Source organism: Dryobates pubescens, chromosome 2 (assembly GCF_014839835.1).
Source record: "Dryobates pubescens isolate bDryPub1 chromosome 2, bDryPub1.pri, whole genome shotgun sequence".
Classification (NCBI taxonomy): Eukaryota; Metazoa; Chordata; class Aves; order Piciformes; family Picidae; genus Dryobates; species Dryobates pubescens.
Genome location: NC_071613.1, coordinates 6,392,218 through 6,404,572, shown reverse-complemented (window position 1 = coordinate 6,404,572; position 12,355 = coordinate 6,392,218). Strand labels below are relative to the sequence as shown.

At 48.2% G+C, this 12,355-nt stretch overlaps 1 protein-coding gene across 11 annotated transcripts in view; it reads right to left on the bottom strand.

The window, feature by feature from the left end:
- The window catches only part of ADGRB3 (adhesion G protein-coupled receptor B3), a 570,173-nt gene that overhangs the window by 280,105 nt on the left and 277,713 nt on the right, over positions 1-12,355 (bottom strand). For all 11 annotated transcript variants that reach the window (XM_054169593.1, XM_054169581.1, XM_054169605.1 and 8 more), the window contains one exon: positions 6,469-6,663. In XM_054169593.1, the coding sequence (XP_054025568.1) occupies positions 6,469-6,663 (195 nt within the window). The remainder of the gene's footprint in view (positions 1-6,468; positions 6,664-12,355) is intronic.

Below are 12,355 nucleotides of genomic sequence, written 5' to 3'. Positions count from 1 at the left end.
ACAGAAACTGGGATCAATGGCCATTCCATCACCAGCATTTCATTTTAAGTCATTTTTGGGGGGGGATAAATGGGGTTTAAATCAGGTGTAAGCAAGCAGTAACTTCAGCTCACTGTCAAATGGAAGGACAGGGCATTCAACTGCACAGTGCCTGGAATCCTGGGATGTGTTTATTGAGGCCTTGAGGTTGAATGAGGCCTTGAGACACTGGAACAGGTTGCCCAGCAAGGCTGTGAGCCCTCCCTGGAGGTGTTCAAGGCCAGGCTGGATGAGGCCCTGAGCAACCTGAGCTGGTAGGAGGTGTCCCTGCCCATGGCAAGGGGGTTGGAACTGGATGATCTTTAAGGTCCTTTCCAACTGAAGGCATTCTATGAATCTATGATACTACAAACTCTATGATTCTGTGGCTGAAACAAGAGCAGGAATTACCTCCAGCCTCAGTGCACTATGGATGCTGTGGTTGAAAAGACACTGGCTGCAACATATCATGGAATCATAGACTCAATAAGGTTGGAAAAGACCTCAGAGATCATCAAATCCAACCTGTCACCCAACACCTCATGATGATGACCAAGTGCCACATCCAATCCCCTCTTGAACACCTCCAGGGACAGGGACTCCACCACCTCCCTGGGCAGCACATTCCAAATGCCAACAACTCTCTGTGAAGCAATGAGGCACTGCAAGAATTTCTAGGTCTCTCACAACAAATAGAACACTGCAGGATACAAAACTGACTAAAACCTCTGAAAACTATTTTTACATCAAGACTATTTTTAATGCAAAATATTGTTCCATGCAACCTATCTTCACATGAACACTATTTTTCCTGCAGCCAGCAGGGACATCCTCCACCAGATCAGGTTGCCCAAAGCCCTGTCGAGCCTCGCCTTTAACATCTGTAGGGATGGAGCCTCAGCCACCTCTCTGGGCAAGCTGCTGCAGTGTTCCACCACCCTCATGGTGCAGAACTTGTTCCTCACATCCAATCTGAATCTGCTCTGCTCTAGTTTGAAGTCATTGTCCCTCATCCTGTCCCTGCAGACCTTTGCAAACAGTCCCTCTGCAGCCTTCTTGTAGCCCCTTCAGGTACTGGAAGGCTTCTCTAAAGTCTCCCTGGAGCTTTGTCTTCTCCAGGCTGAACACCCCCAGCTCCCTCATCCTATCCCTCATAGCAGAGGTGTCCCAATCCCTTGATCACTTTCCTGGGCCCCCCTCTGAACCTGCTCCAGCAGGTCCATGTCCTTCCTGTGTTGAGGGCTCCAGAGAGAATAAAATAGAAAAGAAACCAGGTTGGAAGAGGCCTTCAAGATCATCGCGTCCAACCCATCAACCAATCCAACCCACCTAAACAACTAAACCATGGCACCAAGCTCCCCATCAAGCCTCCTCCTGAACACCTCCAATGATGGTGACTCCACCACCTCCCTGGGCAGCACATTCCAATGGCCAATCACTCTCTCTGTATAGAACTTCTTCCTAACATCCAGCCTAAACCTCCCCTGGCGCAGCCTGAGACTGTGTCCTCTTGTTCTGGTGCTGCTTGCCTGGCAGAAGAGACCAACATCCACCTGGCTACAACTTCCCTTCAGGTAGTTGTAGAGACCAATAAGGTCACCCCTGAGACTCCTCCTTCAGGTGAGGTCTCAGCAGAGCAGAGTACAGTGGCAGAATCATCATTCTAGATCTGCTGGCCACGCTTCTTTGGATGCTAAAGGGGAGATTCAAAGCTAGTTTTGCACCACACTGCAGCCACTGCTTCCCCTGCAGCAAGAGCCTAAGCCTTAATTGCAGAAGTACCCAAGTCTGTGTAATGAGGTCTGATTGCCTGAAAATCACTCAGGAGGGATAAGATGCAGAGTTTGGTAATAAATTAAGTGTTCATTAAATGCTGTGTTTATTTTAGTGACATGAAGGCATCAAAATTACCAATAATTGAAAGAAATGGATGTGAAAAAAATGTTGACAAATAATCCTAAGACTCAGGCACAAACCAAAGATGAGCAATAGCTGAGAGAATGAGAAAGAAGGGCTTGAAATTTGAGGAGGGGAGATTGAGATTTGGAGATCAGGAAGAAATTCTTGGCAGTGAGGGTGGGGAGAGACTGGCACAGGTTGCCCAGGGAGGCTGTGGATGTTTCCTCCCTGGAGCTGTTCAAGGCCAGGCTGGATGAGGCCTGGAGCAACCTGGGCTGGTGGAAGGTGCCCCCATGGCAAGGGGGTGGAACTGGGTGATGTTTAAAGTCCCTTCCAACCTAACCCATTCTATGCATCTGTGAATGCTTGCTGTGTATTTGCCAACCAACCCTAAATTATCTACATGAGCCTAGTGACAAGAATATCTTCCTTCAGGAGATCTTTCTTCCCTCTGGTTCTGTCCCTGGCTGATGACATATTTATGGCAGGAGTGGAGTCTGAGATGTCTGAAGATTGTCCCAGTCACTAATTTGGATGCTTTGTGAACTAAACAGAGGGACAACTGCATGGCTTTGCTCTTCCCACAGTGAGTGCTCACGAAGCATATTCCAAAAACGTGACAGGGGAGCAGGGGTTAAAAAGCTTTGCAGCCTACTTTGGCTGCTCTCTGAATGAATACTGCCACAAACAACACTGCCCTGCAGTGAAAGGTTTGACAGCTATGAAAGCTAATGAAGCATCCTGGATGTCATCTGCTGGTGTTGCTGCAATCAACCCTGGACCTCCTTGTAGAATCCAGCTCCTTCCTTCCCAGCTCCTTCCTTTCACTCCGTGCTTTGCAAGTTCCTCAGCTGGCCACTGTGGAAGAGGTTGTGACAGCCAGAGCCAGATTTTTAAGTCCTTTATGTTTGCCCAGGCTTCTCTGAGGGTAATGCCAGCTACAGTCAGGAATGGACAAGGATGTTTTTTCCTCACTGCATTTCCTTCCTTTCAATCTTTTCCTTCTGGAATACAATGGCTACAGCCCTCTGCTCCACTCCAAGTTCTCTGACCCTCTCTGCAGGAAGGAAGCTGTGAGAGATCCTTTTATACAGCTAGAGAAGAATTCCTCCCTAGGAAGAATTAAAGGACAGCCCTAAGTCACCTCCACTTCTGGACTTCAGCATAGGGTAGAGTGTGTGTAGGAGAGGGAAAGGGGTAGAGAGCATTGGGCAATCCTCTTAATCTCTGACTGACAGCAGTGGGCCCTGTAGCTAACATCAGTGGGATTAAATGGCTCTGATTGCTCTGGGGAGAAAATTTGTCTCCTGTTGGTCACTGGATCAGGGGATTGCAAAACTCCCCACATTGCCACCCTGTCCTTAAAGGTAGCTCCTTTCCTGTCACCTTGTCCTTAGAAGGCAGTTCAAGCACTCTTAGACCAGTTCAGGAGTTTCCAAAATCACTGCTTACATTCTGCTTATTGAAAATGTTAATTATCTACCAGGTAGAAGCCATGGAGGTGCTGGGGGAGTGAGAAGCTGGAAGGAGCCAGCAATGGGCACTGGCAGCCCAGAAGGGCAATGGCAGCCCAAAAGGCCAATGGCAGCCTGGGCTGCATCAAAAGCAGCATGGCCAAAGATGGAGAGAGATGATTCCAAAATACCAGTAATTAAGAAATGGATGATAAGAATTAATAAAATGAGAATAATGGATGATAATAATTAATAGAAAGGGATGGAAAAATCTTGACAAATAATCCTTAGACTCAAGCACAAACCAAAGATGAGCAATAGCTGAGAGGATGAGAAAGAAGGGCTTGAAATTTGAGGAGGGGAGATTGAGACTGGAGATGAGGAAGAAATTCTTTCCAATGAGGGTGGGGAGACACTGGCACAGGCTACCCAGGGAGGCTGTGGATACTTCCTCCCTGAAGGTGTTCAAGGCCAGGCTGGATGAGGCCTTGAGCAGCCTGGGCTGGTGTGAGGTGTCCCTGCCCAAGGCAGGGGGCTGCAACAGGATGACCTTTAAGTTCCCTTCCAACCTAAACCATTCTATGATTCTATGACAATGCAGATTAATCACAGAATCAATAAGGTTGGGAAAGACCTCAGAGATCATCAAGTCCAGCCTAAATGTGAGCACAAAGAATGCTGAAGGGCAGGGAAAAATTTGGATCCAGCAGCTGATATCCACAGGGGAAAAAAACCATAGAGTGCAGGTGACTATGAAAGTATCAAATTCTCTCTCCTCAGTTGTAAATGACTCAAACTGCTGCACCCATGACCAAAACCCTTTGTGCCAAGAAGTTTCCCAAGCTGTGGTTGCACCCCAGCTTCCTGTAGTGCCTGTCAAGCATGCAGAAACCACACTGGGCTCTGCCAACCTGCTGAATGCAGGAGGAGCTGTCAGTGTGCCCCTGGTTAGGGAACACCTTGAGTCCCGTGTCCAGTTCTGGGTCCCTCAGTTTAGGAAAGATGTTGAGCTGCTGGAAGGTGTTCAGAGAAGGGCAACAAAGCTGGGGAGGGGTCTGGAGCACAGCCCTGTGAGGAGAGGCTGAGGGAGCTGGGGTTGCTTAGCCTGGAGAAGAGGAGGCTCAGGGGAGGCCTTCTTGCTGTCTGCAACTCCCTGCAGGGAGGTTGTAGCCAGGTGGGGGTTGGTCTCTTCTGCCAGGCAAGCAGCACCAGAACAAGAGGACACAGTCTCAAGCCAGGGGAAGTTTAGGCTGGAGGTGAGGAGAAAGTTCTTCCCAGAAAGAGTAATTGGCCATTGGAATGTGCTGCCCAGGGAGGTGGTGGAGTCCCCATCCCTGGAGGTGTTGACGAGGGGATTGGATGTGGCACTTGGTGCCATGGTTTAGTAGTCATGAGGTGTTGGGTGACAGCTTGGACTTGATGATCTCTGAGGTCTTTTCCAACCTTATTGGTTCTATGATTCAGGAAGTGACAACCTGTTGAACAGTGAAACTAAATGTAAGCTGGAAGAGCTATTGAGTATGATCCAATTAATTGCAAGCCAATAAATAAATGAGGAGACTGTCCAGCCAGAAAACTTCTGCAACAGGCACTGTTCAGAAAGTTATTGCTTTCAGCTGGCTGGAGAGGTATTGGTTTTATAGGGAAATTCATTCTTTGGGCTGCATATTAAAAACACAAAAATAACAACCTGAAAATATCATTCTGAGAGGGGGGAAAAAAATTGTCTTTTCCAAGCTGCCTCCATTTATCTGCCTCCATGTATTCCACAGGGTATTGATTTGTAATCCCTGCTTACTTTTATCCAAACCAATATGTACACATGCCCTGCATTAATAACTTCATCATTAATTTATGGATGATCATGAAACTCCCTCCTTCATAAATAACACATGCAGCTTACCTCCTTAGCATTCTTTCCCAGTGCACCCACAGGGCTTTGAAAAGTCACTAAAATACTCAGATGCACATGAAACAAATATTCCTGATTTAAAATATTTATTGGAGTGAGCCTTGCACCATAACTCCTGCAGCTCATTAGGTAGAAATAATTCTAATAGGTCTTCTTTTTTCTCCTCCCCGCCTCTGGTAGGATTTTAATTGGCCTCTTGCACAAGAAGAGTTAAATATGAAGTAGTAAATTCCTACCAGATGTACTACCATAGAATCACAGAATGGCTAGGGGTTGGAAGGGACCTCCAGAGATCATCCACTCCAATCCCCCTGCCAGAGTAGGATCACCCAGGGCAGGTCACACAGGAACACAACCAGGTGGGGTTTGAAAGTCCCCAGAGAAGGAGGCGCCACAGCCTCTCTGGGCAGCCTGCTCCAGGGCTCAGCACCCTCACAGCAAAGAAGTTTCTCCTCATGTTGAGGTGGAACCTCCTGGGTTCCAGCTTGTACCCTTTTTATCTTGTACCATCACTGGGCACCACCAAACGGCCTGGCACCTTCAGCCTGACACCCACCCCTCAGATATTGATAGACATTGATCAGATCCCCTCTCAGCCTTCTTCTCTCCAGACTAAACAGCCCCAGGGCTCTCAGCCTTTCTTCACAGCAGAGATGTTCCAGTCCCCCCCCCAGTCACCCTCATAGCTCTCTGTTGCTCTCTCTCCAGCAGATCCCTGCCTCTCTTGAATGGGGGAGCCCAAAGCTGGACCCATCACTGCTGTGCACTTTTAATGAGCTTCATTTGCTTGCACCAAAGCAGCAATGCCAGAATTATGTAACTGAACACTGGGGATGGAGTTTTGAACTGAAATGAACCAGAACAAACACCACCAGTGCAAAAACAAAGCCAACAGAAAAAGCCCCAAACTGCCAACACATCCTCATCAATCAACCCAAACCCTGAATGGGAACGATGCTGAGAACGTTACAAAGACAGGAGCTGACATGTTTCACTTGCTGTGCTGCTTTGGGTGCTTGTTGTTCTTGTTCCCTGTGAGTCTTTCACTCTTTCAGACTTGATGTGAACCATTTTTATGTCTCTCCTTCAGAAGCTTTACTCTCCTCAGTGGGTAAAAGAGGTGGCACGCAGGAGCCTGACATAAACCCCGGGGAGAGCAAAATTCCCCCGCAGCGATTCTCTTACCTGCACCCCATCAGAGGCAGGGATGTAACTTGCTCTCTTAAATGTGTCTGTGACATTCCTCAGAATTTCCACAGAAACCAGAAGATCCCCTGCATAAAAGTTTTTCCTCTGAGTTAAATCCAAGAGGGTCTTGGTTACTTGGGACATGCCATCACCAGCCAACGTCCTCTGGCCCTTGGCGAGGTGCTCTTTGATCTGTGCCAAAAGAACAACATGAGTATCAGAACCTACTTTGTCAAGAAAACAAACCAACTAACCAACTTGGATAAATCCTAAACACAGCCCACAATAAGAAATATTAAAGCTATCATTACAATAAGGTCTGGGTTGGAAAGGATCTCAAAGCTAATAGGATCACATAGAATGCTTTGGGTTGGAAGGGACCTCCAAAACTCATCCAGACCAAACCCCTCTGCAGACAGCAGGGACAACCTCCACTAGATCAGCTTGCTCAGAGGCCTGTCCAGCCTCACCTTGAATATCTCCAGGGATGGGGCCTCAACTACCTCCCTGGGCAACCTGTTGCAGTGTTCCACCACCCTCATGCTGCAGAACTTGTCCTAACATTCAATCTCAATCTGCTCTGCTCTCATTTCAAACCATTGTCCCTCGTCCTGTCACTGCAGGCCTTTGCAAACAGTCTCTCTACATCCTTCTTGTAGCACCCTTCAGGTACTGGAAGGTCACCATTAGGAGACTGGATGAAGCACTTGGTGCCATGGTTTAGTTGATTAGATGGTGTTGGTTGGACTTGATGATCTCAAAGGTCTTTTCCAACCTGGTTAATTCCATTCCATTCCATTCCACTCTATCCTACTTTATTCTACTCTACTCTATTCTATTCCATTCTATTCCATCCCATCCCATTCCATTCCACTCCACTTTATTCTACTCTATCCTACTTTATTCTACTCTATTCTGTTCCATTCCATCTCATTCCATTCCACTCCACTTTATTCTACTCTATCCTACTTTATTCTACTCTACTCTATTCCATTCCATTCCATCTCATTCCATTCCACTTCATTCTACTCTACTCTATTCTATTCTATTCCATTCCATCCCATCCCACTCCATTCCATTCCACTTTATTCTACTCTGTCCTACTTTATTCTATTCTACTCCATTCCATTCCACTCTATTCTATTCTCTTCTCCTTGGAGCCTTCTGTTCTCCAAACTGAACACCCCCCCACTCCCTCAGCCTCTCCTCAGGTGGAAGAGGGAATAGGAATAGGTTGGGATAGGCTGCCCAGAGAGGTGGTGGAGTCACTGTCCCCGGAGGTGTGCAAGAAATGCGTGGCCCTGACACTTGGGGACATGGTTTAGTGTCCATGGTGTTGTTGGATCAACAATTGGACTTGATGATCTTAGAAGTCATCTCCAACCAAAACACTTCTGTGATGCTGTAAGAGCTGATAGAGTTTTTCCTGGCAGAGAGAAAGCTCAGTGAGCTCCCCACGCTGCTGATTTGCTATTTAGGCACTGCCCATGCCAGCTCTTTTGGCCACCACTGTAGGTCTTTATAGTTCTCTGTGAAGGTCATTTTTTAGTGGTCTTACAGGCAGGCTCATTAAAAAAAAAACAACCCAAGATGAAATTTATGAGGCAAGAGATGGTGAAATGAAGCAGCTGTTCAAGTGATACCTCAGTTGTCAGCCCAGCCTCCCCTCTGTGCCTGCATCCTTGAGAAGCTACTGAAATGTTTAACTGCACTTTGGCTCAGGGTGCAGCTGCCTCTGTCCCCCAGTTTGTCAGACAATCTGAGCCCATAAAAATGCCTCTTCCCAAAGCCAGAGCTCCCTAAGCCTCTGGCACTGGGAGCCCAAATTTATGAGGATATAATAATCACCACAAACTTAACAGCTCAGGCTCGGCCTGAAAGGACAGAAAACAATGAGCCCTCAGGAAACCTATAAAGGATTAAAAGGAATGATTCATTTGAGGAGTAACTACACCATCAGCCCCCCTTCTTTTGTTCACACTGTGTTTTAAGACCATGCTGGATTCATGGCCAGGTATTACTACTGGTATCATTAATGCATTTTATGGGGGTGCAGATCATGAATTAGGAAGCTTCTTCTAGAGGTGAGGAAAGACACTGGGAAATAAAAAGACATCCTGAGACTGCTCCCAATCTGCAAAGCACTTTGCTTGGTACCACCACCCACCACTCATGTGATCCAGAATGCTCTTAAGGTTCAGGAATGGCATGGAATGGCATGGAATGGCATGGAATGGCATGGAATGGCATGGAATGGAATAGACCAGGTTGGAAAAGACCTTCAAGATCATTGAGTCCAACCTATCACCCAACACCATCTAATCAACTAAACCATGGCTCCAAGTGCCTCATCCAGTCTCCTGTTAAACACCTCCAGGGATGGGGACTCCACCACCTTCCTGGGCAGCACATCCCAGTGGCCAATCTCTCTTGCTGGAAAGAACTTTCTCCTCATTTCCAGTCTAAACCTCCCCTGGCACAGCTTGAGACTGTGTCCTCTTGTTCTGCTGCTGCTTGCCTGGGATAAGAGACCAACCCCCACCTGGCTATGGCCTCCCTGCAGGGAGTTAGAGACAGCAAGAAGGTCTCCCCTGAGCCTCCTCTTCTCCAGGCTAAGCAACCCCAGCTCCCTCAGCCTCTCCTCACAGGGCTGTGCTCCAGACCCCTCCCCAGCTTTGTTGCCCTTCTCTGGACACCTTCCAGCACCTCAACATCTTGCCTAACCTGAGGGGCCCAGAACTGGACACAGGACTCAAGGTGTGGCCTAACCAGTGCTGAGCACAGGGCACAATGACCTCCCTGCTCCTGCTGGCCACACTCTTCCTGATGCAGGCCAGGATGCCATTGGCCTTCTTGGCCACCTGGGCACACTGCTGGCTCATGTTCAGCCTACTATCAGCCAGTACCCCCCAGGTCCATTTCTGCCTGGTTTCTCTCCAGCCACTCTGACCCCAGCCTGTAGCTCTGCCTGGGGTTGTTGTGGCCAAAGTGCAGCACCTGGTACTTGGACTTGTTGAATGCCATCCTGTTGGACTCTGCCCATCTGTCCAGCCTGTCAAGATCCCTCTGCAGAGCTCTTCTGCCCTCTAACAGATCAACTCTGCCCCCAGCTTGGTGTCATCTGCACACTTACTGATGATGGACTCAATCCCCTCATCAATAATAGCAACAGGATCAGAGAATTGTTTTGGTTGCAAGAGACCTCCAAGATCATTGAGTCCAACTGTCAGGCTAACACCACTTTTGCCATTAAACCACGCCCCCCAAGTGCTATGGCCACACATTTCTTGAACACCTCTAGGGATGGGGACTCCACCACCTCCCTGGGCAGCCTCTGCCAGTCCCTGAACACTCTTGCAGCAAAGAAATTGTTCCTCATCTGCAACCTAACCCTTCCCTGACACAATTTCAGGCCATTTCCTCTCCTTCTATCACCTGAGACTAGAAAGAGCCCAGTCCCCACCTCTCTTCAACCTCCCTTAAGGTAGCCGTAGAGAGCAATGAGGTCTCCCCTCAGCCTCCCCTCTTCTCAGCTGGACATCCCCCAGCTCCTTCAGCTGCTCCTCCCCAGCCTTCTTCTCCAGTCCCTTTCCCCAGCTTCCTTGCTTTTGTTTTCTTTAGGCCCTTCACCAGCTCTGCAGCTGTGCTTTGTAAACCAGCCACTCCTTTCGGGGTTGTTTGCTTGGGTTTCTTCTTGCTGTTTATTTGGTTGGTTGGTTTCCTGTGTTGGGTTTTTGTTCCTTTGGGGTGTTTTTTTGTTGGGGTTGTTTGGTTGTTGGGGTTGTTTTTTGGTTGGTTTTGAGTTTTCTCCTCAGACTTCTCACTGTGCTTGATGACCATCAGGTCTATTCTTTTTATGGCATTAAGTACTGCTATTAAATGCTCCAATTAGCTGTGATTAAAGGCTGCTCACGTTGGCCTGCTGTGTGCCAGCTCTTTGTTGTTGTTGTTGCTGTGTCCCTTTTTTAACCAGGGGCCACATCTTCAAGATTTCCCTTATCTGGCTGTAATGCAACATGACAAGAGCAAGGGTGGAGAGCAAAAAGAGAATGACACTGTGGGAGGGTTGTTTTCATTCTGTGACAGGCAGAACATTGCTTGAGGTAAAGCCTCCTGGCTCTCCAGCCTGCCTGAATGGCTGAGACTGTGGGTCACAAAGGGACATACCACAAATGAGTTGCCTCCCCTGCTGCCTTTCCCTATGGGTCCCTAAAACTCAGGGCTCTGATTAACTGCTGCCATTGCTGTGCTTATCTGAGCCTAAGCAATGGGTTTTGTGTTTCCATACAGTGATTCCAATGACACTCACTTCTGTTGGCAGGATCATACCATCACAGAATGGTCTGGGTTGGAAGGGACCTCCAAAGCTCATCCAGCCCAATCCCCCTGCAGTCAGCAGGGACATCCTCCACTGGATCAGGTTGCCCAAAGCCTTGTCCAGCCTCACCTTGAATATCTCCAGGGTTGGAGCTTCAACCACCTCCCTGGGCAACCTGTCCCAATTTTCCACCACCCTCATGGTGCAGAACTTGTTCCTCACATCCAATCTGAATCTGCTCTGCTCTCATTTCAAACCATTGCCTCTTGTCAAGCCACTGCAGGCCTTTACAAACAGTCCCTCTGCAACCTTCAAGTGCTCTCAGCCTCTTTCCAACAGCATTTACAGTCTGTGCTTTAACACTGAAAGTGGTGGCAATTAGGAGAAGCCAGAATGGATTCTTCATGGAAATCAGCAGTATCCTGGAGTGTGTCCAGAGAAGGGGAACAAGGCTGGGGATGGGTCTGGAGAAGAGGGCTGGGGAGGAGCAGCTGAGAGAGCTGGGGGTGTTGAGCCTGGAGGAGAGGAGGCTGAGAGAGACCTCATTGCTCTCTTCAGCTCCCTGAAAGGAGTTTGGAGTGAGGAGGGTGCTGGTATCTTTTCCCTAGGAGCAAGTGATAGGACAAGAGGAAATGGCCTCAAGTTGCTCTGGGAAAGGTTTAGATTGGATATTGGGGGGAAAATTCTTGTCTGAAAGGGTTCTCAAAGCCTGGCACAGGCTGCCCAGGGAGGTGGTTGAATCCCCATCCCTAGAGGTGTTTCCAAGAGGCAGAGATGTGGTGCTGAGGGACATGGTTTAGCCCCAGCCCTGGTAGAGTTAGAGGACGGTTGGACTCAATGATTTTAAAGGTCTTTTCCAACCCAAACCAGCCTCTGATTCTAAGATTCTTGAGAAGCCTCAGCTTCTGCATGGGAGCACTGCATCAAGCATTAGGCAAGAGCAAAAAGCCCTTGTGGCTCACAAGCTTAACAAATCTGAGCTGAGCCACGGTGGGGGATTGGAGCAAATGAAGTAGGGGACAGCACAGCAGGGGAATAACTCTAAGTGTAAGATGCTGTGACCACTTCCCTGCCTCTAGCTGTCTGGCCAAATTCTTGCAGGCATTCTGCAGCTGTGCTGAAGTGAAGGTTCTTCCAGTTCTGGCAGACTTAAGAGGGGAAATTAGATGACTTCCTTCTTTATTGAGTTCCTAAACAGCCTTCACCTCTTGTTTTCCCTCTGGCCCTACCCTGGTGGAGTTCACCTGTTGGCTGCAGTGTTGGTTGGTTTGGAATTTCAATGTGTTCAGGGAGCACTCAGCTGCTCACTGCTGCAGCAGGTACAGCAGCAGCAGCAAACAGCAACAAACAGCAGCACGTTTCCTTTCATGCTGAGATCACTCTTTGGTAAAGCAGATAAGGCAAGATGGTTACAGGTGCAAGATGATCATGGAGACTTTGAATGGAAGAAGAGGGATTGGTTGGCTGTTAAAAAAGCAATCAGATCCTCAAAGGAAGGTTTTGAAGTATTGAAAGGAAGGAAAGCAACTTATCCAGCTGAATGAAGTTGCAATGTCCTTATGCAGG